The sequence below is a fragment of the Phalacrocorax aristotelis genome, chromosome 7 (genome assembly GCF_949628215.1).
Source record: "Phalacrocorax aristotelis chromosome 7, bGulAri2.1, whole genome shotgun sequence".
NCBI lineage: Eukaryota > Metazoa > Chordata > Aves > Suliformes > Phalacrocoracidae > Phalacrocorax > Phalacrocorax aristotelis.
In genome coordinates, this window is record NC_134282.1 from 25,723,122 (window position 1) to 25,748,224 (window position 25,103).

General features: G+C 47.1%; 2 protein-coding genes across 9 annotated transcripts in view; one reads left to right on the forward strand and one right to left on the reverse strand.

Moving 5' to 3' along the window:
- Positions 1-769: 769 nt before the first annotated feature.
- On the forward strand, positions 770-17,588 carry MAP6D1 (MAP6 domain containing 1). 4 transcript variants are annotated; one of them, XM_075099350.1, is made up of 3 exons: positions 771-1,615; positions 12,679-12,796; positions 15,515-17,588. In XM_075099350.1, the coding sequence occupies exons 1-3, from the start codon at positions 1,146-1,148 to the stop codon at positions 15,590-15,592; spliced, it is 666 nt and encodes a 221-aa protein (XP_074955451.1). In that variant the 5' UTR covers positions 771-1,145; the 3' UTR covers positions 15,593-17,588. The 4 variants fall into 4 exon arrangements, with proteins under 4 accessions (XP_074955454.1, XP_074955451.1, XP_074955452.1 ...); XM_075099351.1 differs by having other exon boundaries at positions 772-1,615; positions 15,566-17,588; XM_075099353.1 differs by lacking the exons at positions 12,679-12,796; positions 15,515-17,588 and adding an exon at positions 2,954-3,210 and having other exon boundaries at positions 770-1,615.
- A 2,501-nt stretch (positions 17,589-20,089) lies between these two features.
- The window catches only part of YEATS2 (YEATS domain containing 2), a 51,297-nt gene continuing 46,283 nt past the window's right edge, over positions 20,090-25,103 (reverse strand). For all 5 annotated transcript variants that reach the window (XR_012661550.1, XM_075099337.1, XM_075099334.1 and 2 more), the window contains 2 exons: positions 24,104-24,177; positions 20,090-23,236 (listed from right to left, as the gene is read on the reverse strand). Coding sequence is in view for 4 of the 5 variants with exons in the window: in XM_075099337.1 (XP_074955438.1) it covers positions 23,128-23,236; positions 24,104-24,177 (183 nt within the window). In the remaining variant the exon portion in view is untranslated. The remainder of the gene's footprint in view (positions 23,237-24,103; positions 24,178-25,103) is intronic.

A 25,103-nucleotide genomic window follows, 5' to 3' on the forward strand; every position in this document is an offset into this window, starting at 1 on the left:
GCTGGAATAAAGCAGTAAACCTTAGCTTTCCAAGTTCCACTGCGTAATTAATTTCTTATTAGATCGTATCAGATAACCACCTGTAACTAGATTACTGCATTCTAAAATGAAGTATCTATCTAGTTAGCCTTGAATAGGTTGATTTTCAAATTGGTGGCGTCTCAGTTTATCCGCATTCTTCACTTTTACAGCCTTATATTCCACAGTTTGGTGACCCGTTGGGAGATTCAGCTGCTTCTGTAATAACCCATTGAGCGGGGAATTGTGGAGGAGCATTATGGCCTGTAGCCACTTATTACATAAGATGTCAACTTTCAAAAGCCAGGCTTATCCCCGACGCAATTCTGTCAGCTTCGGTGGTTTGCGCCAGGACTGTTTGGGTTTGAACATGAACGTATGAAGGAAAAGCTGTGGTTCCCAGTCTCTGGCAAACAGTAAATGATGTGGATCATCTATTACATATCTAATATATAATTACATATATAATATATTACATATATAATTGGGTTTTTGTCAGTAGGTAGTGTTTCAAAAGCAAAGCGGTTAAACTGTTAGTGTAAATGGAGGGGGGGGTGTTAATTGAAGTGGATTATTTTTTTTTTTTCACACGGCAATTGGAAACGGACATTGCGGAGCTGCTATTTCTCATCAAGATCACTTATTTTACAAATCTCAGGTTTCGTATACAAATGCTTTCTCTAATCATAAACAGTTACGGCTAGCTTGAAGTTACAGCTAAGCAGCACTACCCACTGGAAGGGAGCAGCGCCCCTCGCTCGGCCGGTGCCTGGGGCTGCGTGTGCTGCGGCCCTTCCCGGGGGCAGAGAGAGGATCCCAACGCGCCGGGACGGACACCCGGACCCGGTGGCGCCCGAGGGAGAGCCGGTCCCTCCTCGAAGGCGCCCCGAGGCGGCGGGGCCCGGTGGCCGCTCCCCCCCGCCGGCACCGGCGGCCGCAGGGAGCCCCCGCCGGCAGCCCGGGTCACGTGCGCGGGCCGTAATCCCGGCGCGGGGCTGTCGTTACCGGGGGAAGGGGGGCGGCGGGAGGAGGGGCTGCCGCCCATCCCATGAGGGCTGAGGCCGGGCGCGCGGCCGGCTGCGGGCGCCGGAGCCGCGGGCGCCGCTGCGGGGGCTGCGGGCGCGGCCATGGCCTGGCCCTGCATCAGCCGGGTGTGCTGCCTGGCCCGCTTCTGGAGCCAGCTGGACAAGTCCGACCTCTCCGTGCCGCTCACCATCCACAACTACTCGGACATCGAGGAGCAGGAGGACGGGGCGACCCAGCGCGGCGGGCCCCCCCCGCGGGGCAGCGCCCGGCCGCCCGCCCCGGCCTCCCGCCCGCGGGACCCCGCCGCCGGGAAGGCGGGCGGCCGCAGGAAGGGCCGGGCGGTCGCCGCGGGAGAGCCCTTCGCGGCGGAGACCCAGTACCGGCGGGACTTCAGAGCGTGGCCCCTCCCGAGGAGGGACGCCTTCCCCTGGGTCAGCGCCAGCAGCGGCGGGAGGGACGGGGCCGCCCCCCAGCCCGCCCCGGGCCGCGCCGTCTGCGCCCTGCCCGGCGGCGGCCCCGAGCAGCTCCGGCCCCGCTCGCCGGCGGACGGCGGCCACACCACCTCCTACAGGTAACTGGAGGCCCCGGGGGGCCGCCCCGCTCCGCGCCCCGAGGGGCTCCCTGCCGCCGGCGGGGGCTGCGACTCCGCAGCGCGGGGCGGGGATGCTGGCAAACGGGGGGGGGGGGGGGGCTCTAACCGAGGGAGGGTGGGCCGGGGGCTGCGCCTCGCCAGCGGGCTCAACCTGGTCGCCAAAGCCGCGTTCGCTTTTGGGTGAGCGGTCCTTAAAAGCACTGGCCCGGCCAGCACCTCCTGCGTGCCTCTGCAGCAGAGCCGGCCTCGGGAACGCGCCGCGGCCGCCTGCCTTTCCCGGCTCCTGCCGTGGGCAAGGGAGAGATGAGGGAGTTAGCCGGGCTGGGATCCATGATGCCATCCCCAGCGCAGCAGTGCTGCTCCCGCCCGCAGCCGCGAGGAGCGAGTCTTGTGGCAGCTGGAGCTGCCCCCCGGGACCTGCCCGTACTCCGTAGCCACACTGAGCTGCGCCCCCCAAATCTGTCACTGCCAACAGCTTTTTCCCTTTAAAACTCCTGGAATGCCACATTCGGGGTGAGCCAAATTATTGTCTCAAAGATTAGTCAGATGCAAAGACATAGGGGATATATCTCCAAAAATATGCCAGGTAATGGAAAAAATCGTCTACAAACCACCTTTCCCAAAGAGTCTTCAAAAATTATTAAGTGACTTATGTTATTGATGCCTTCCTTTCCCTGTGATCAGTTTGACTGATTACATAGATTTATTTTCTGGAACACGCAATTGGGGGGATGCTCCTCAATTCAACCCTTGTTCTCATTGACATCCAGCATGGGAGGAGAGGGGATTTTAGCTCTTACAAGGGTGCTGTTGAGCGCTGTACCAGTTTAACATTGTTAACATATGCTCCCTCATAATAATGTTTGGCAGGTTTTAATACACCTTTGAGGTATATTAATAGAATAATTATTTTTATTCCAATAGAATCCCAAGTATTTAGACACTTATTATCTGTTATGTACCTAGGAGACATGTCTCTTCATAATTGCAATTAATTAGATTATTTATCACAGAGCTTTTAAGACAAACACAGTGGGGGACCTGGGAAGGATTATAGGCCTGCACAGGAGAGTGTTGTGCTTATCCCACTCCTCCCCACACAGGCAGCTGCCCTGGTACTAGTGCAGTTAACATGCGGACTCTGGAAGGATAACTGCAGTGCTTCAATTTATGTGCTATTTTATCTTTTGCCACATCTCATAGGACAGTCACAGTGATGATTGTTTTTGAAGAAAAGCACTTTTAAATTTCAAAGCAGCACAGGAGTTACTTCAGAGAAGCTTGCCTAGAATAAGACTAGCAAGGTTTGTCTTTCAGAAACGCATCCGTCTCCATGTTATTCTTGAAGCCTCCCCCGCTTCTTCAGCCTGACCCCAGAAGAAGGGTGCATTAGCACCACAGCTTCCCTACAGATGTTCCAACACTCAGCAAAGAGTCACTTCTCACACTGTTCTTCCCTCTGACGTCTCATCTTACACAGGACTCTCAACTACTGTCATGAAAGAGCAAGACGTTTACAAATCACACGACAAAGTACCGGCTGGGGCGACATGCCAACACCCAAATCAAAACAAGTTTTACAAAAAGTAAAACTTAAAGGTAGTCGAGGAACATCTCAAGGCTGATGGGAGGAGCAGTGCAGGATGAAGATGGAGGCACAAGCCAGGGCAGCCACACCAGGATGAAGTTCTCACACAAAACCTTTAAGCTGTTTGAAGGCTATACGGTACAACTAACGCAGATAGGCCTATAAAAGTCAAACCACTTTTATCTTATTCCAGTAATTCCCACAGTTTTTTGAACTATCACCTAGTACAACATTGCAAATTTAAGAAATCCCCATACCACTGAGCGCACAGGAATCACAACAAGCAGCAGGAGGAAGGCCCACAATAGCTTCACAGGCTGCAAGATTATATTTTGCCTTAGATTTATTGCCTTTTTTCTAAGAAAGACTAAGCAGATACTTGGCTGAGTTACTCACGCTCATTTTAAGTTACACCTGGGGCACTGGGTTTGGATTTGGTAGGTTCAGTCGTGCCACAGCCCCAGGATAACTCCTTGGTCTAAGGCAGAAAAGGGGTGATCCACAGCACACCCACCTTCTGTGAGCTGAGCACACTCAACCACAAGGACACTTCCACTAACACCACTACCCAATTTGGTCCTCCTTTCCTCTTACCTTATCATTTTTCAAAGGCAGCACTGCAGTCTGCAAACCTTTATCTCATCTTCAGGTTGTAGCTCAACAACACCTTTAAGGGTTAATGTTCTTAACTTTCCTCTCTGACAAAGGCCAGAAGGACCCTAGTTATGCATTAAGCTGCCCCTTGGTGGCCACAGCAGTCCCACTACCTTGTGGCAGAAGGGACTTGCCCTGCTTCTTGTAGGCTGCACCCACCCACAGGCGAGGAGGCAGCACTGGGGAAGCAGGAAGGGCAAATCAGCTCTGGTAGAGGCAGAGCAAGGGGGATTTCTGCTACCTGGGGCAGCTGGAGGGTGCTGAGCCCTGAGGAGAAGGTTGGGGAACCACATAATGTCATTAGGGTGTTTGGGAGAAGGGACAGTGTGTCCTACACAGAGACATGCTGGCAGGGACCACTGCAGGTAAATGGTTACAGAGGAGCAAATGTGTGGAAAATACATGCATTTTTGATTAGAGACTCTCATTTCCTTGCTGGAGAGAACACTGGGGGGATTCCCTCTTTTCTGCTGTTGCAGGAATATGAGCCCTTCCCTATGGCTCAGCCCTGTGAGCAGGTGGCCCTGAGGACCAGGCTCTGTGGGGGGCATCGGCTTTCAGAAGAAGGAATTTTGTTTTGTTGCTTTGGTGAAAAGAAAATGTGTAAAGAGCTGGGGTTGTTAAGGAGAAAGAGCCTGATACAGGCTCTGCACCCAGCTGGGTCCGGCACGCACCACGAGGCTCTTGCTGGTAGGATCAGCTGCTGCCATGTGGACACTGCCAGTCAGCAGCTTCCAGCTGTATTTTGTGACTTTGTCAGGTCTCAGCAGCTGGCTGGGCTAGCTTAATGTGAAAGACAAAAGGAGGGAAAGACTGGCTTGAACAGGGCAGTCCAGAAAAGTTGGCATTTATATGTGGTCCACTCCAAGCCTTTAATGGCAGTGGTGATTTTCTTGCTTAATTCTCTAAGGTGTTGGTGGTTTGGGTTTTTTTTAGGTTTTGTGGGTTTTTTGTTTCTTTTTAATTCAGGGATCTTGACAGCGTAGTTCTACAACAGCCTGTTACATGTTTGTTTCTGTAGAGCGCCCAAGTGTAGTAGTGAGTGCCCTGTAACATTCAGCACCATTTGGTAAGCTTTTGTGCATCGACGCACTGGTCCTGTGAGATTCTATTCTGCAAGTTCCTACTACATCTTTGTCTCTGCACTGTTTTTTAAGCACAGAAGGAAACTCAGCTGCATACAAAACTGGCTGTACATGGTGTAGCCGGCTATTCTGACATGGCATTTACCAGAACAAAATAAACCCACCCCCAGGATCAGTGACCAAGACGAAAAGACCAGTCCCATTCCAAGTGACTTCTGGTGGGAGTCTTTCTATGGCCAGAAGAAAGATAAAGGTGGAAGGGCTGTTGGAAGAATATCTGCACCTCTGAGGAAGCAAAGATATTTTTAATTTTGAAAGAATAACTCTGTATAAAAGGTGGAAGGACAGCACAGCTGCCTGCCCTCCAAACTATTGCCGCATGTCCCCAGATCTTTGGGGCAGTTCCAGTCTCCAGTCCCTGGATTTTGGCTGGAGTTCTGCCTGCTCTGACTAAAAGCAAACCCTAACTGGGCTACCTGGGAGGAGCTCAGGCACACACACCAAGGCAGATCAATACAAGCTGCACTTGAAAGGCTAAAATGGGATGTGCTCCAACTGTGAAAAGATCCCAGGGACTGCTGCAGAGGGTTGCGGTAGATGACACCTTAGTGATTCTGGAGGAGGCAGAAGGAAGTGAGTGCTTAGTGGCACCCTCTGCACCTTCCCAAGGGTTTGTCCTTTGGGGTCATGGAAGTGGCTCCTCCCTCTCAGCAGTAAGTTGCAGGTGCTGTGTACTTCTGACTTTGCACACAATTAATTGTAGTACTAGGTCTTAATTGCATTTAGCAGACATTTTAGAAACGGATAAGTACTTTACTTAGCTCCCTTCTACAGTGGGTGAGAGAAGCTGATACTGTCAGCAGGTATCTCCAGCTGGCTCTGTTCTCCGGATGTCATCTTCTTACCTTGTTAGAAGGCAACAGGGATGCGGGTACAACCTTTCTGCCAGGGCTGCTATTGCTGGGAGGAGAACCCTGTTCAAGGCTCAGCTGTACTTAAAGTCACTTTGGGCCTCAGTTTTCCCTTTGGTAACCTGCCAGTTTCTGGAAAGCACTTCAACTATGTAAGTGAAAATATTGCATTAGAGCTGTGAGCAATTGTTTTGCCTCATCTTCCCCTACCCCTTGGCTTTGCTTGTATTAGCACTCGCGGAAGGATGATTGCAAATTCCTGCCCAAAATCCAAATGCCAGTCCCAAGTTGAGCCTGATCTCTGCAGTTGGTGGTTCCACACTCCAGGTGTTTTGAGCGGGCATGAGAGCCAAGAACACCCGACTTGTTTGCAGGTGGGAGGCACAGCAGTAAAGCAGACCAAACTGAGGGCCTTTGAGATCAGCAAGGTTTCCTGCCCAGCCAGAATGAACAGTTTTGTTTTGTTGCTTTGGTGAGAAAAAAATGTGTAAAGAGCTGGGGTTGTTAAGGAGAAACAGCCTGATATGCCATTGCTAATGCTTTTGGGAATAGCAGGGTTGTGTGAGCATGTGCTGTTGCACTGTGACCAGGAGCAGACACGTCCTCCCCACCAGGGGAGATTCCGCAGAATGAATGGGAATGATGCTTTTCCCCATATTTCTCCTGTCTATACTATTCATCAGCCTTCACACAGTGCTGGTGCAGAAGGCCAAGGTGAACTGTGGTGACCACTTCATGTTTAAAAGCATCTTATTTCAGCTGTGCAGAAGAAAACAGAAACTACCTACACTCATGTTCAGCAGAGGATGGGATCACAGCACACACCTGAGCTGGCAGGGTTAATAGTACTGTGTATAAGGAGCTTTGTCCTTGATCCAGCAAGATACTTAAACACATGCTTATCCTTAATAATAGAAGTAAAGCTTTTATAATCAAGGCTTAGTTATCTTTACATTCTTAAGTATCTTGCTGCTTGGGGAAATTAATACTGAAGCCCCTGAATTTTATGCTATTTAAGAAGTAAGCTTGCTTGGTGCAGGTGTTGGGATGGATCCAGAGAGACTGGCTGTGTGCTGCATAGTCTGGCTGGGGGAAGGGAGGGCTTGGAGGGGGACAGAGCTATGGCAGGAGAGAGGGAGGGGGGTTGGAAATAGCAGCTCAAGAGACGATGTCTGTTCTGCAAAGGATGCTGCAGAACTGAAATTGTGAAGGTCCAAAGCTGTTGCCACTCAGAGTACACCCAAACATACGTTAGAGGAAAAGGGGAAATAATGGGAAAGGAGTTAATGACAGAGGTCAAGACCCTAAGACCTACCCACAAACCCCTGTTCCCACAGGTCTGATAAGAAGGAAGCAGCTGCCTGTCCTATCACACCACTGTAAGTGCTCCTTCCTCTGGAATCTGTCTGTGAGCAGAGCAAGCCCCCAAAACTCACCCTACGTCAACAGTTTTAGGCTTAAGGATTTTCTCCTGGCATTTCAGTCCAGTCTTTTGCGGTTGGTTCTTTCCTGTGAGTTATGAGCAGCGCCAAGTAATGCCTGACCTTGCTACAGGTGAGAGCTGAGACAGGAAGCAGCCAGGTGTCTTCTGCTTTCCTCCTCTAATTCCTGTGTGCTGGTCTCTCTACCCCTCCTCTATATCTTTCCTCTACCCCTCTAACTTTTTCTCTCCTTCAGCCTTTCTTTCCCTCACTTCTGTCCTCATGCTGTGCATTCTGTCTGGATAGGAGAATGGGCACAACCTGCTCCTGTGTCCAAGGCGTGGAAGGGCTTCCAGCACCCCACCAGTGTCTGACATAGCTCAGAGGAAAAGCAGTTTAATGGCTCTGCTATCTAGAAAGGCTCCTGGCTTTGTCCATCCCACAGAGCTCTCATTGCTGCATCCATGACTCATGACATTTGCAGTCCTCTGTTGACCAGGAGATGTCACAGCACCCTGATCTGTGCAGGTCTTTGCCATAAGCAGACACAGCCTAACCTCTGGGAGAGCACAACTGGCTGCCCAGCTCTGCCTGGGCAAAACAAAACACCTGAAGGGGCAGCTGTGCCAGCAACCTGGCTGAGCACCTGCAAGGAGCCGCACTGCAAACGGGGTGCTATTTCATACCCCACCACCTTCTGCCCATACCCCTCGCACAGCAGTCTGGCTTCCCAGCAGGCATCTAGAGTAGCATGTACTTCAGAAAGAAAATAACAGAGACCCCTAAACTGTGCACACAACTTTTCTACTGAAGGGAAATTGGGACAAATGCTTATTATGCTGCTTAATTCACACTGGCGTGCTGGGTATGAGAAGGAAGAGGGCAGTGGAAGAATAAATGCAGACTAGCTCAGGCAGTGTAGCTCAGAGTTACATTCAGCTATACAGGATGAGCCTTTTTCTCTCTTTCTTAAATGAGAAAGAGAATTGAATGCAGTGGCTCCAGACATCACTGATAATTATTCATGCGAAGCAAACTGTGACATAAAGATGAGGTACTAAATTGCCAAGTGTGATGGCATTGGTGGTATAGTATAAGGCAAAGAAATACTAGAAATACTGAAGGTCAGTCTGGTGGGAAGTGGCAGCCCCAGCATCGCAAACAGCACGGTCAGTATCTGATTTCCACCCTCTGCCTCCCCACATCCAGTAGGAAAGCCCTCCATCTCGGTGAAATCAAAAAGCTTTCTACATTAGATTTTTCACTAGGTCAGTGAAATAAAAAAGATTTCTCAGGCAGCTTTCTCTCCAAGGCCAGAAAATATCTGTGAAACAGGGAAAGAGCTGGAGGCAGCACATGGGCTGGCAGCCGCGTGGCTCGCAGCACCCTGAGCCGCAGGAGGCAGAGCTGCCAGCAGCAGCACACCATGTTCAGAAGGAACAGAAGGACCAATACTGAAACCATCATTCACAAATCATGCCCTGAAGTTTGTGAGGCCACTTGGTGAATCATGGTGAGAGCTGGTGGGAGCATCCTGCCCGCCTGATGCCCTGTCCAGGCTGTTTGACAGCCCTGGTACAGGCCCTGCTCACCCGGGGAGGGTGATGGCACACAACCGCCAGCTCACTGAAACAGCTCTCTTCAAAGCTGGGCTTCGTAGTAACCGCCTGGTTACACATTAGCTGTACTCCCACTTGCCCCATTTCCCGTCAACACGCGGGGATTAAACTGTCCCAGCAGGCCACAAGCCTCCTGGCTCCCCACACTGCATTGATCAAAACCTTCCCCTCCAGACAGCTCATCATCACGTTACAAGAAAAGAAATGCCTTTCACCAGGCCCTATTAACCAATAACAAGAATGAGCAAGAAATGATTGACAAACTAGTAATTTATGTGATCAAAGCAGTTCCAGAGTAACAGAGCAACCACCTGCAAAAAGCTTCTTATTCCTTCCTAGAGAGAGTCAGATGTAAAGCAATAGCAGTACACAAAAAACAGCCCTACCGTTTTGTTCTCTACTATTTTAAAGCCTTCGTACAACTCAGGAGGCCTTTTTCTTTCACAGCCCCAGTGCTTTAGTACTTCTAAGTACCACTGGGTCATTTCTATTTATGGAGATCAAAAATCTCACCACTAGGTTGTAAGAATGGCGAGCAAAACAGGACCTAAAGAGAGCCTGGACACTGAGTTATGGGCCTGGAGGCTATTTCCACTCCACTTGCAGGTCCCTGCAGCCCCAAAGTCACCTGACAACTGCTGCTGTCTAGGGACGAGTGGAGGAGGAAGAGGGGTATAGCAGGAAGGAGGATGACTGTCTCCAGCAGCAACAGTCAATGTCTCTTGTGTTCATCCCAGCAGCAGGCGGATGGCACACCATGGAGGTCTTTCTCTTTTTCCCTGCCGTTTCTGTAATTTCCTCTCCCATGATGCTGTTTTCTTGCTAATAACTGCTACTTGTGTGATCTTGGACAAGACACCACCCATGGTGATGGACGTGGGGAAGAGAGGGAGGGGCGATGCTCCGGCTGAGCTGGACCTGATCCTGTGGCTTCCTCAAGCAAAGGGAGCAAACAAGGGTACAAGTACAGTCACTAAATCTTGACAACATCTTAAACTAAGTGACATTAAAAAGGGGTCATTCCTCTTCCCCAGGCTCTGAGTAGCTCATGCATTTTGACTCCACGACTGATTTCTAGTCAAGTCAACAAACTGGTATTTGGGCTCGTGTTCCTGCTGACTCTTTGCTATGCAGCTGGAGATGAGTGCGTGTGTCCTGCAAGTTGAAAGAGGGAATTTATTTAGCTATACTTTCTGGACCAAAGGTTATAATTTTAATTTTTTGTTTTGTTTCAAGTACCCCAGCTCCCAAAGGGGATAAGTTATCTCTGATTTGCTCAGTCCTTCCTTGCGGCTCAGAGTCCTGGGTTCGCCCAGGAGAAAATGCTGGGTCCAGATAAGAAATGCTACCGTGGAGCTGAGCCGTGACTACATCTGCCCTCACATTTCTGTGGGTGAAGACAGAGCATTTCCTTACCGCATGCAGGTGCCTCAAAAATAGTTTTGTCTATCCAGGCTGAGAGGAGAACAATTTGGCTTCCAGCCAAAATGAGGGTCCTGAGATCCAAAAGGGCTGTGTTTGGGGCCCTGCCAAATCAGCAAATGATCTGCTACAAAGCAGTGAGAGAGCTGGCTGCAGAGACAGGCGGCACAGTCATTCATTGAAAGCCAGGGACGCACTCAATTGCAGCGTAATGCAGCGGGGAGACCAGCCGGACAGAGGATGAATGGTTAGAAATCAATGCCACCAGCATCCTTGATGCAATCCAGCTTTATGTGGGGCAGCAGGCTGCGGCTCCTGGAAACTGCTGGGGTCTAATAGCTGGCTTTGTACCATTTTGCTGGTATTTTGCCCAGTAGTTCTGGCTGTGCAGCAGAGCACAACTCAGATTTAACTCGGCATTCACACACGTCTGAGATTCCCTGCTGAAAAGTTGCCTTCCTGGGGCATCGCCTGGCCAAAATCACCTTCCTGCAAAGGTGCTTCCTTATCCTGAGGTGCTGAAGCAGCAGGAACCACACCACCAGCACCGGGAGAGCTGTGCAGGCACTTAACCTGCTGCCTGAGCAAGCTTGTACAGCAAGATGCAGAGAAGGCTGAACGTGGCAGCTCAGAACAGCAAGAGCAAACCGATTAGAGACAAGATTTGCAGTGCACATAGACAGCCCTGACAGGAGCCTCGTTTTGCTTTTTGATGGGCAGGAAGCTTTTCTCTAGAGCAATATCCATTACTAACTGAGTGGATTTAAGAACTCGCTCCACCTCCACTCAAGCTGACAAACTGCTGCCAGCCCCAGCTGCAGGCTTCTGCCCATTCCCTTGTGCCTGCACCCACACTCATCCACCCTGACAGGAGGCCAGTGCTGGCAGCTCAGTCAAGAAGCAGTAATTTAATTTTTTAGAATTAATTTTGTTACCATGTTGGTTTCTCACTGGCTTAGATACAGTCCAGGGCTGTACCCTGTATCTACAAATCAACCAAGAAAAGAGGCAGCATTTTAAGGCTCAGTCTATGGTTAGAAATTAAGCATAAACCAGGCAACGGATATTTTGGTAATATACTAAAAGGATCAAGAACAAAGTACACATTCTAAAATAATACTCCACACTTACACACTTGAAATAATATTTTTAAAAGAAGAATTTGCAGCTACTATCAAAATAGGAAATAACATGCTTGGAAAAAAATGAAAATTAGAAAGGCTGTGACCAAAGCTAAGCTTGGTGCTTTAAACCACTGCCTATTTCCCTACCCTGGACATGGCTCAGGAGTCAGTCTTGCCCCTTGATCTTGTCTATAATCAGCTAGTACAACTCAGTTATTATTTAAATATGCCAGGTTATGAATGTAAAATTGTCACAGCTTCATTAGTTGCCTCTCCTTTTGCTACAGAAGCTGCCTGAATTGGTTGCCAGAGATACGTACACAAAAAGAGCAGACTTCTGTCCTCTGAGAGAGACATGCTGGCTCAGTTGACTGCTGCTGCAGCATCCAGAAAGTCCTAATGGAGAGGGCATTAGTGAAGCTTGGTTGTGACAAGAGGTACAGAGACGCAGAGGGAAGGCCGTGGAAGGGAGCTGGCAGCCAAGTTAAGCCGGACCTTGCCATGCTGTTCTTCAGTGCTCTCTAAACACGTGTTGCCCCTTTCCCAGAGTGGTCTCTGCACCCATTTCTGAGATGTCACTGCTCCAAGAGTGAGTCAGCAAAGTGCCGCCTTCTCAGACATTATCATGCAAAGTCAAAGCACTTGCCCCCATTTAAAGGAAAATAGCAGCAGAAGCACCTGCCAGCTGAGATGGTGCCTCCTGTCAGATGCATTTCAGACTGAGTTGCCACAGAGTAACATGGACAAATGTGCCTGCGGTTGAGAGAGATAAAGCCAAATAAGGGGACATCAGTAGCCTCCCTCCACATGAGGGCTGGGCACTCACAGCCCCAGACCAAGATGTTCTACATTGTAAGTGGCCAGTGAGTCAGCCAATGTTTTACATTTTAATGGTCATGAGCTATTAAGCAAAAAGTCACCCTGACTTTCTTATCCAGGAGGAAAGCACCAAGCACATTTTACCAGGAATAAAAGAAGAGTTAAGTCAGGGCAGCCAGTTAGCCCAGTCTATGCCCTGTTGCATCTTCCAGCCTGGGCTTTCTGAGAGAGGCAGGCCTCTAGGCTCAGTTCTTTTATTTTCAGTATGCCTTAAACGAGTTCAATTATGAGCTGATTGTAACCAGCCTTGCCTTCCGGCTTTACAACCACTCTGAGCAGAAGTACCCTGTGAGTATGTTGTGTTTTATGGGTTCTTGGGTCTTGACAATCTCATTTCAGGCAAGAGTATCGCCCATGGACTGGAGCAAAACCATCCAAGCCTATAAAGACAAAGCAAGGCTTCATTATCCCAGAAGACCGTTTCGTTCAAGAGACAAGCTACAAGGCAGATTTTAAGGTAATTACTATTTTTTAAAATCCCAAAGTCAATGTGAGTAAAGCCCAAAGTATGCTCAGGAACTCCTCATTTGTTATGTGTGTAATGCGTGTAAAATAAAGCCATGTCCTCATTGGCCACTCTGTCATCACTGCCCATTAGGTAATGGGGCCATCCCTTGCTTTGAGAGTGACGTGTTAGAGAATGTCATACTGTAACTTATTGTAATTCAACCCGAGACCAAGATTTTTAACTGCATGACACTCAGGAAGTTCAAGATTCGTGATTCCCTCAGTTGGATACCTTATGTACAAGGTGTGTCATTCTCTTTCTCTGCGTATGGTGCACCCTTTTAACGCCCTCTGCACACACAGAGCGGTCTGTGCACTAGTGTTAGGGCTGTAGCACAAGATTCAACCTCTGGTGCTAACAGCAACCGTGGACACAGGTGTTCACATGGGAATATTTGCAGATCACTGCCTAAGGAACAGCACCCACACGGGACAAAACGTCCCTGTGCAGGTAGGGACAGAATATTGCCACCAATACCAAGGATGATATAGCTGCGGTGAGCAGCCGAGCCTCACAGCTCTTGGGATGTGGAGACTTCCTTAGGATTTTTCTTGTGAGCTTCTGCAAGCCTTTATACCAGCGTAAGATCATTTTCTTGTTGGCAAAATACATCTAATCATTACTGAAAATCCCACGAGGAAACGTGCTCTCTGTACTCAATGTTTTCCCTGGCAGGACCTTATACACCCCTCGTCCCCACAAGGAAGGAAAGTGCACACCCATGGGCCTCTAGTTGGGCTACTTTTTGCACTTAAGCACCAAAGAGAACAGCACTTCACAACCAACCACGAAAGCTGTTCACAGGCCACACTGAGTGACTTAGAAAGCAGAGACTGGTCCAGGGCTGAATTCCCCAGCCACAGCGTGCCGTGCTGTTAGAGGTAATAGCAGCTACTCCAGGGCCACATGTAAAAAGTAAATCTTTGCCTTGGAGGAGACTAGGAAAAGATGTTTAATCAGCAGACAGTCAAGTGCCTCCTCCACAGAACATTGCTGGCACACTGCTGCAGCAAGGCACACGATGGGTATATCCATCTCCACTGAAAGTGGGACAGTAACCTCAGGCAAAACAGAATTTGCAAACCTCACCAAAACTTCTTGCTCTGAATAGTCTGGGATGCTTACTGAGGTGCAGCAAGGAGGATAGAGGGTATTTAACCCTTAAACCTTGTATTTTGACCGTTGTATTTAATCTTATTTTGACTCTTGAGGGGCAAAATACAGTGTCTTCCTATTTGACAGATAGGATGCAAAGGAGAAGGTCCTAGATGAACCCCTCAGAGTCCCTATGCCAGTTCTTGAGGAAGGGAAAGAGAAGACTGGCATCGCAGACACAAACACATGCCGCCAAGGGCACTGCACTCTGGACCAAAGGACTAATTTCCTGGCGCTCCAGGGTACCACCACGGCCTCTCTCACAGACTGCATAGGAAAGGTGTAGTGTGGAATGAGGATGGTGCTGAGGAGCCACCAGTTCAAACAAAAGTCAGGCTCTCCCTGGTTTACACTTGGCCATTCCAACTTTTCCTGGTGCCTGAAGCCCATGGCATTGCTGGACACAGGGGAGTCAGAGGTTTATGTTGTGTCCTGACAGCCTGCATGTAGGACTGAGACTGCTGGTTCTCCCCCGTTACTCAGCTGTGCACAGGCTGTTTGTGATGCTCCTCTTGTTCCTTAGCATGTCAGATGCATCCCCAGAGGAACGGAAAAATCAGAGCAACGCAACAACAACAAACAGATCAATAGCTTTCCCTATAATCTCTTTGCCTGTGGTCTTGCTCTTTCTCTATTCAGATGATGCCATCAGAATACTCAGCACCCAGCAAACCTTTCCAGCCTTTCATGTTTTATGGCCAGATTAACCCAGAGTCCTGGGCTGGACGCACAACTAAGGCCATCCTCTTTCAAATCCTTTGGGTTTTAAGCATTAGGGAAGACACAAACATCTAGGTGTCCTTCCTGCTTCAGTACAACCACAACAGCTACATATTGGGTGAAATTCTGACTCCACAGACATCAGAGTGTGCAATCTCTGTTACCTCTACCTTTCCTCCGCGCCTGAGGAGTTCACATCCTTACTGAAGTCCTTGCAGTTTCACAGCCTGGCAGGGCCAGTAACCAATTTTTTGCCTTTTGAGTACTCCAGGTCTGTGCCTCTGTTCACAGCACACATAGCTTATGGCCCCATAAAGCATTACAGTGGAGCGTTTTGATGGAGCCTGGATGGCATTCTCCAAAGGATTAAGGATCAGGCACACACCACTAATTCCCCTCACTTAAATTCAGCACCAGTCCAGCAGTGAATTGTGATGTTTGTAGAGTACGTGCCAGCGGCGCTTTGTGGAGAGGACAGCTCTTAATCTTGTAGAGGCTGGCTCCTGCTAAGGCCTGCCCATCCACACTTATCCCCCATCACACCACACACCTCAAGGTCCAAGGGCCTGGCAACAAAGCCCCTCCTTGGTGGCGCATTATCACACCTGCCCTTGAATCATCACGTACGATGAGCCCAGTCTCACTGATGCCCAGCGAAGAGCTAATGCTTGTTGGGTAGTGGCATGTGACAGGGAAGAGCAGATAGATTGTCACAACACTCCAGACCCCTCAAACTCCACACAGCCGCACCATATGTCACGCTAACGTTTCTCTCTGCCCTCACCCCACTAGATCCCAGAGGTGAAGACCAGGTTCTCCCCCAACCCTTCTGCTGTTTTCCAGGCACCGTCACGGATCCTCAACGTGTGAACCTGGACGCTCCTCGCACCCAGGCAGCTTAAACGCAGCGTTTCTGTTAAGATGTATCACTATGCAATTTTCATGAGGAGTGTTAAGATCAAAGAACCGGTATTATCAAAAGCAGCTCCAGTGATTAATGATATGCACACACACTTTCTGTTAACACAACAAACCGCAAAGCGCTTGATTCAGAACTGGTAAAACACGCTGCAAGGAGTGACCTAATTTTTCACAGGAGCAGGTTCATTACTATGCCAGCTGGCATCACATTAGGAGATTGACTCTGGGCAGCAAAGGCAGCATTGCAGGCAACATCCCTACGCTTAACTACACAGGGTGGGAGGGAAAACAATCACAAGCAGGATGGATAATTAAAACCAAAAAGAGTTTTATTTAGCAGCACCCTCTAAGTAGGCCAGTGAAAGACAGGGAGTGTCTGGCTGACTTCTGAGCTTCTTGAGGGGTTTTGGAAATAGCACCTCAAATGGCATCACCAGAAATCATAGCATCAAAGGGGCTGGTCTGAACTTCCAGGGTTGTTTTAGAAGCTGGAGGAAGCCAGCACCGTTGAACTCTAAAATAAAACTGGCACATGCAGTGTCTTGGGGCTTTAAGGCTGGAAAGCTGGATGTTTCCAAAATGGGTGGGCTGATGCAGGAGCGAGAGGGGACTGAACTTCGGGAGACAGCCCTGACAGCAACTTACCAGCCTGGCTCGAGAGGATTGCATGGACAGAGTCAGCTAGGCACCTACCAGGCTCCAGAGGATCCCAAATATTTATGTAATTTATGTAGCTGTTAGGGTGAGTGTAAATATTGTATATGGATTTTACCTAAAGCAATTTGTGATCCTTTAATGAAAAGGACATGCTCATACTTTTTAATAAATATTAACTCTTTGCATATGCAAGGTGGAAAATATTGCCTTGAAATTCCTAAATTATTGCCTGTATATTGGTAATGCTAATGCTAGGAACAACCAGAAGTGAATGTTACTTAGAAACTCAAAGAAAAATGTAACGTAGAATGTAAGACATCCTTAATTTTAAGATAGGCCATTTTAAGTGTCATTATTCTAAAGCTGTTTTTTTTAGATTAGTGTACATTTAACTTTTGCCGAGGTACACGTTTTAAGAAAACATTCTTTTAGCCTTTGTTCATCATGACTGTAGTGGGTTTACAGTCGCTATCTCAATGACTTATGCAAGATAATTAGTCTACTGCTTATTTCATGGTTTTGCTAATTATTTGGGGGAAAAAATTGAAAAATTCTTAGTTTCTGTGTTCAAAACACACAAACATGTTGGCTAGAATGAAAGGAAACTATCCTCAGATGAACAAGTGAGCAGATATTCATTAATCTGTGATGACAGGCTTTAACACAGGTGGATTTTTTTCTTACCTTTCCTATTAGCTGAAGTTGAAGGCAAATTCAGTGAACTCTGGGGACTCTGCAAACACGTATGCATTGCTGATAATTCCCATTAGAACAGTTTTTGAACTGTTGGCATGTGGATTGTATTTGGAATACATGCAGACAGCATCTTCTCACTGCATTATGTGAGAATTTAACAGTGCAGTTTGGCTGGGACAAGGGATGGTACTTCCTACACTCATCCTTGGACCCAGAGGAACCTACAGTAATTCCAGTGCTTGCCAAAATAATTTTTCAGGAGATGCATTTTTCAGGAAATTAATTTGAAACATTCAAACTGTACTAAAGGTTTTGCATGTTAGATGTTTCTAAGAATTCAATCTGCTTGTTTAAACTCTTTATAATGTTTTTAACAGTTTTGTTCAAACAATTTAAGTTCATTTCAATACTGGACTTTATTAACAGCAAAAACAAAAGGGAAAAAGGATAAATTGTCTATTCAGCCTCTCTTCTTAACTCACTGTATTTCTTAAAAAAAATATCTACCCAGTTCTGAACAAACTGGTAATATAATAAGCTTGTATTTTATCAAATGGACTGAATTTGATTTAATAAATTAAAATGTATTTTGGCTATCGGTTCTTTCCTACATTTTTTTGGTTGTAAAACATAACCCTTGAGTATTCAACCTTGCAGGACAATTTGTCACTGCATTTCTCTCTCGCACAGGTCCACGTGCAGGACAGCACAGCACAGAGGACACCAAGCAAGGTGTCGCAGAGATGTCTGTCTGCATTCACAGCCATCACCAGTCGATTCCTTACTCCTCAAGCTTATCTGCAGGCACAGACCCCCAGCAAGAATGGCTTCCAAGGCACACGTAGAACTGTGGCCTGACTGCTGATTTAAAAGCACAACTGCTTTCCAAAGGAAAGCTGTTGCTCTGCAGACTTCGTCATCGCTTTTTCCCAAACATTTGCAAAGGGAAAGCAAACTATTCAGCAAGCAGTCCACCAACACAATGGGAAAAGGGGATGAACGAATGATACCAATTTGCTACATTCGCTACTGGGGACACACAGGTTAGATCTACTCTGATGCAGGTGCCATGCTCTCAACACCCTCCTTCAGTGGTGCCCGCATACCTGATACCGTGTGGAGGGTGCCTGCCTCAGCTAAATGGAAAGGCATCACACCAAGTTCCTCCGAAAAGGGCAAATCTACACAAGTTTTGCAGGCTCCAGGGAGTCACGATGCTGGGACTGCTTCCAACACTGCTCTCACACTAGTATTTGTCTTCCCAATTGCTCTGGGTTCACATCCAAGTCCACCAAGGCTTTCCAACTGTGAATCACACTGAAAACAAGGGTTATTTGACACTTAAAGAAATGTCCTTTAAAAGGAAGGTTTTACACCTGAAGCATTATAATTTACTACCTATAGGGTGACACAGAACAGGCTTGTTCCGTTCCATCTTGCTGACACCTGGCCTGTTGGGATGCCGAGAGTGAGTTTTGTGCCAGCTGCATTCACTATGCCAGGGAGCTGTGAACACCTGCACTTCCACATGCTATGGCGAGGCTCTGGTGTGGGGAATACTCCATTACTCAGAACAGTTCTTGTTACCTGAACTTGGAAGGTTCACAAGCAGCACATTAGTAATTTGCCTGCTTTCATAAACAGCACATTTTGCATTGCACTAATTTCTCAAAGGGTGAACAATCAGATGCAAACCTCTGGTTTATTTATACTGATTTTCTCTATCCTGGCCACTGCAGTAACGTACGATCCTAAGGACCAACCTGGTAGGATGCTGGTGCCCTATAACCCAGAGAGGCTGTGCTTGTTTTCAGGGCAGAGATGGCACAGAAGGAATGGACAAGCCCTTGTTCCTGGTGGCACAGGTTTTGGTGTCACCAAGACTGCACCTGGACACCAGACACACCACTTTCTCCTGCACCAGCCCTGTGTGCAAATTACTTCATTTCTAAAGTGGATTGTCCAGCACCTTCTGGGCACACTGCACCTGGCCACCATGTCCTGGAGATGTGTTCACAAAGACGACGGGCCTTGCAGCAGCCAGGAGAGGAGGCATGGAGCCCATGCCCACAGGGCGCAGTCAGCCTTCCTTGGGCACATCATTGTCATTTGTTGGCTCTGGCAGCATAAGGGCAGTGTGTGCTCATTTAGATGAGGCACTTGTATGGGATTTAGTACAAACAAGAGTGAGTTTTACAGTATTTTGAAAGACAACAGAGCATTAAGTCCGCTCCCAGACACGTATGACTCTGCCTCACAGCTTGGGGAAAACAGAGAAGTTAGCTTTTCTTAGTTTTTCCATTTCTTTTTGTATTGGGTGCCTGTGCCCAGGTGGTGGCAGGGGGGGCATGGGGTCTCTGTGAGGAGAGCGGGGGACTGCCCCATGCCAGACACAGCTGGCTCCAGCCACCAGCACTCCTTAAGGGAGCAGGAAGACCCTGGCAAAGAGGTACTGTTACGGGCAACCCCCCCATTCCCCTGCACCTCTTGCAGGGGGAGAGGATATGTAGTCAGGAATGAAGGACTGAAGTAGAGTCTTAGGAACAAAAAGGTATGGGTGAAGGTGTTTTATTTTTTTTTGTCTTTGTTTCTCACCATCCAACTCTATTCTAATTGGCAAGAAGTTCAACTAATTTTCCCCCAAGCTGAGCCTGTTTTGCTTATGATGGTAATAGGTATGCAACATCCCTGTTTTTACCTTGACCTGCAAGGTTTTTTATCTTATTTTCTCCCCGTTCTGCTGAAGGGGAGTGAAAGAGCAGCTGGGTGGGTGTCTGCTAGCTGGCCAATGTCAACCCACCGTGCTTTTCAATTCTCCTCACAAACCAATTACTTGCTGTTTAAACAGGCTGCTCTGAAGAAGTGAAGTGGGAGGAGCTAAGTTTGCTGAACTCCTGGCTTCCCTTCCCCCAACCTCCAAACCCAAGAGCTTATTAAAATAACTAGCAAAGGGAAAAACTACCTTTTTCTTCAGATCAATTTCACAACTACCAGTTTTTATCCAGAACTAACTAAAACATTCTCAATATACAGATCACACAAAAGTCTCTGGATTTGGAGAAACTTCTTTGGGTGACACTCAAGACAATCCTATCACAGCTAATAAAAGAATTTATTGTAAACATACGTATCTTACACAATTATACAATATAATACAGATAACATGAAGGATTTAAACACTCAGCATTACAAATAGGCGCAATATTTGTAAAGAGATCTTTAAATTGTATCAAGACTCTTTAGAAAGCCAGAGAAATATACTGTAACATTTCAACAAACCGTATCATCCGAAGTGTTCCACACACACCTGAACAGGCGCATGAAATTCCACAACCTCCAACTTGTCTCCAAGCAATTCCCACAGGAACTTCTCGCCAACAAATTTTTCTCCCACCACTTTTCAAAATTCAAAGAACTTTTTGCAAACATTTCCTACATCTGAAGGACTAAACAAATGTGTTATTTTTCTATCTGCTTTTAACAGATTTTATTTTTCTTCAGTAAACTTTATGTATTATTAATATAGCATCTCCTAGGAGAGTAACCTGTGGTTGCTCAGAAATGTAGCAACAGATCTTCACTGCAAAAACCCCATTAAGAACAAGGGGCATTCACCTGCCTGCTTCAGGGCCAGGTTCAGGACTCATTCTGAAACTCCATTCCTCACAGAAAAGCAGGACACAGGCAAGGCAGCCACAATTTGCAAACAGATGCCCAACAATGAGCTCCTGCATCCTCAAGAGCTGCCCTGGGCGTATCAGAATCCCAGCAACTAAGCCCACAGGAGACGGGGGCTGGAAATGCATGTGTCATCGCAGAAGATCATAGCACAACTGAGTTTGCCCAAAAGGCTGTTCCCACACAACCAGGCTGTCATAGCAATAGTGACAGATATCTTGAAAATGCCCTTCTCTTTTGTAAAAGCTGTGTACAGAGGTGCCTGGAAGCAGTGTGAACTTTGAGTTCACTACAGCCTACAAACAAAGTGTGGGGCCTGCAGATGCCCAGCCACCTGGATTCCTCCTGACTCTCAACAGAGCTCAAACAATCACACTGCTGTGTGACTCCTTAACAATGACCTCGGCTGAAAAAGTAATGTCAGGGCTAAGCTGTGCACTTTACTTGTGCAGGCAATCCTGCTCTCAGCTCACCCGAACAAGCTGGGATTATCTTTTGAATCCAGAGCAGCTGAAATGCCCTTTCTAGGGGGCATTTAAGTCCTCTGAATGCTGTTTGGATTTCATCCATTGGTCCCATTTCCTAAATTCAAGGGCCAGGTTCTACCACTCTTATTCAAGTGAACTGTAACTCCCTGTTAGCTCTGATGAACTGAGAGGGGCATATGTGCAGACCCTAGTTTTTTTAAGGTAGAGAAGACAGGCAGCATCTCATCTGAGGGACACAGTACCTTCTTCAGTTTAAGAACTGCATCAAACCTCTGCTACTCTCTTGGAAGCCTGAACCCATCCTCTGACTGAACTGTCCTCTACAGTTCCTACACTCTACTGGAGTTACCATCACCTGCCTTCTAGCCCCCAAAAAAGCACCAAAAGATAACATTTTGAAGATTTCTGTTCCTATCCCAGGCCAGGAAAGACAATTGTAGTTTAATGTGTATAAAAGGCTTTGTATTGTCAAAGCACGGCACCAACAAGAGCGAGGCCTCAGTACACCCCTGTGAGGTAGGTATCCTGCTCCCCATGCTCAGAGATGGGGAAACTGAGGCACAGAGTGATTAAATCAAAGGCCATGCAGCAGATCAAAGACCCAGCTGAGATCAGTGCATTGGAGGTTCTGGCTGTTTGACCCATGCTCCACCCACATGACAGCACTGCCTCACGAAACAAGCACGCTGAAAGCATGACAGTCCAACAGGAGTCCCACCAACTTTACAATGGCTTATTCACACTACTAAGCAAGCACCCATGGGGCAGGACAAAGGGGTGGTCAGGATGCTGTCAACGAAGCCTTCTTCAGCAAGGTGTTGATAGCCAGGCTGCAGACATGTCTCCTACACCAGTGATGTTCCTGAGACAGGTAAGTGCTGGGGTTAGTAGCAGAACTTCTTCCTGCAGTCAAGACATCAGAGGAGCTCCCCACAAGCAGAAATCTCTGATTTTTTGATCTTATCAGGCCTCTCTGTGTTGAGCACAACTTAAGCCAAAGTGGTGCTGCTCCCACAGCACTTCACAGTCCAAGCTGATCATTATCTGAATGCTGCCAAAACGTTAAGACTTACACAACACAGCTGGTCACCTGCCCTCCAGCACACTCCAAACCTTCTGGCAACCTGGGAAGAAACTCACTGGGAAAGTAAAGGGTTTCAGCCAGTCCAAGCCCACAAACACTGAATACTGTCCTTTGCTCCCCTCCTTTCCCATGCAGGACAACTGGTCAGTCAAATCTTATCAAGACTGACCATGGGTTGTTCATCTCGATTAAGCATGTGACAGTCTACCCTGCCTGAGGTGACTAAGAAAGGTAACATCTGACACCTCCTCTAGAGAGGCAAGGAATTTGGTTAGGTGACACTTAGCTGAATAAGCTCACGATAAGCCTACCTAGCTGTGTTGTCAGTCACATACACCATGCTCAAGCAGGACTGGCAGCATTTGTTGCAGCCATCAGCCTTCTGCTCCCCCACACCCAAACCTAACCAACCAACCGACGCATCTACTCAAATGGCCCACCTTTGAAAGCTGCCTTTGACTTTTCTCATATTCAGAGTGCCAAAGCAACTGTTCTGCCCACTGCATGGGAAAAATCAACTCGTACGTAGACTGCATCAAAAAGCATAATTTGTTTTCTTAAAACAAATGTTCAATCTCATGAATACAGCTGTCTCAGAGGGACCAGGCCTGTGGAGTCTCTCACAGCTAGCAACACGATGCAAACTGACAATGTTTGTTCAGCCACTGAACATACACTTACCAAGTAAACACTGACATTTAACAACTTGATTTGGAACAGAGCATCATTTTGTTGCATTAAGGTGCATCTTTAATTGGAGGTAACAATCTAGTAGCCCAATGTTATAAATGTATATAATAGTGTCCTACAGAAATACTGGATTTGTCAACCCAACTTCAGTCATAAATCCACCTTTCCTGTAGCATCTTCTCTGCTCTATTTCATTGTTCCTCATTTAGTATCTTCATATGTTTGTTTGTGAGGAAGTCAAGAAAGGGAATACTACAGATGGCTTTGTGAATATTCATCACTGTGATCTCTCTTGGAGTCCTGCAGGGAATGCATCAGAGATGCTATTATAATACATGAAAAGACAGGTGTCCATAAAGCAGCAACTCAATAATTTTACTAACGGGGAGGAAAAACAAAAAGAAAAAAGATCAATCAAAAAAAGGATAAAAGAGCAGGTGCTAGAGCAACACAGGAAATGCATTAAAACGTCACAGTAAAAAAAAAGCCACTCTCAAATGACTGGGGGAAACATCTTGGGCACTGGGACAGGAAAACCAAGTGTTGACATATTAGCTCTTGAACTCCTATAGCACAAACGATGTGTATTATTTCTATATGTAACATATATACACTAATATATATTATATAAATATTTATATATTGCATACAAGTAATTATTAAACTAAGCATTTTCTCATAGTATTTTTTTTCAACTTCAAGCTATGCCAAATCATGGTGCTGAACAGAAATCAAAATGTGGCCTAATCATTACCATAAAAATCATTCAGTATCTGAGTCAGGAAGGAGTATACCAGTAAAATAAAGAAGAGATTTTTTAAGTTCTTTAAGTTCTGTCTGGCTGTGGGTAAGTTGTCTACATGGTAACCTGAGATGGACAAGAGTGAGAAGGTTCTTCCAACATGGCTCTGTAGAAACAGGTCATCTGCCTTTGAGTATAGCAACACCAGAGAATCCTGCCTCAGCTTTTAATGTTGTCTATGTTACCACTCCTTTGCCACTCTGGAGCTAAGAGATGACAAACCCCCTCCTAAGGCTTGGCTCTTCCCAGAATATAGTTCATAAATTCCCTCACTCACATGGTCTGAGCTAATCTGACTAAATTTCTCAAGCAGTTCAGCCCTTAGTGCTGGCATAAGTGGTCTAAGAGGAAACAAGTTGCTGTACCTGTTGTGAGGAGCTGTCTGGTATGCCACAGCCAGTGCTTGTCGTAGGATATCACTCATAAGCTGTTCAGTAGCCTGTGATAAAAGTCAACATTAGGAGACAGCATTATGAAAAGAGGAACGGAACACGCTATTTGCTCGAGTATCAGTGTAAGCACAGTTGAAATTCTGGCTCGCTTCAATCCTGTATTCAATCAGCAGGGGGCAGTTCAAGATGCCAACCCGAGTTTTACTGGTGCAGTAATAAGAACCAAGTATATTGAACAGAAAGAAAGAGACCTATAGATGCGCAGAGCTCAGACTGCAACTGCCCAGTCTACAGAGCATTATGTGCACAGCAGGGTGGATCCAATCTTTCAGAGCCTATGCCTCAAAGAGCACCTTGGGGCCCTGTCTCTCACACACCAGAGCTTGTTTTGTACATGGCAGATTCCAGACATTCTCCTGAGAGCTGTTATATGCTTGTTAGCCGATCCCTGTGGTCACCAGGCTTATGTCAAGATACTTTCACAAAAACCTCCCAGCCTAGACAGCAAGCAGGCAGCAGCCATATGCCCTACATACTTGGCTTAATCAAGGTTCAAATCAAAAGCTAATTAAGGCTCTTGGCTTTCTGTGCCTGTATCAAGACTAGAGCAGAGGTTTCTGGGATGTTCAGTCACTAAAGCTGGCATAACTCTACAATTATAATGGAGCAATCTGATGGTTGCAATCTGCATCTACAAATGCATGTATCTGTACCTGAGTTCAATCATGATAAGTAACAGAGAGCAGAGCAGAAGTGTGCATGCATGTCCATGTGTGACCTGGAATTAATTAGCTTTTGTAAAACTGATCTGCTAAGGAACAGTCTGTATAAACAATCCTAAAAATTGTCTTTGGCTTGAAACTCAGCAAAGCACTGCTAAAAATAATCTGTGTTAGCCTTCAGTCCCAACCCAAGAACTTCAATTCCATGCTGTTCAAAGCTTTGGTAAGAAACGGTCTGTTTTCCCAGAATT

Coding starts and splice junctions, on each gene's coding strand:
- MAP6D1 (XM_075099350.1), top strand. CDS start 1,146: ATGGCCTGGCCCTGCATCAGCCGGGTGTGCTGCCTGGCCCGCTTCTGG. Junction 1,616..12,678: donor GGCCACACCACCTCCTACAG/GTAACTGGAGGC, acceptor ATCTCATTTCAG/GCAAGAGTATCGCCCATGGA. Junction 12,797..15,514: donor GCTACAAGGCAGATTTTAAG/GTAATTACTATT, acceptor TCACCCCACTAG/ATCCCAGAGGTGAAGACCAG.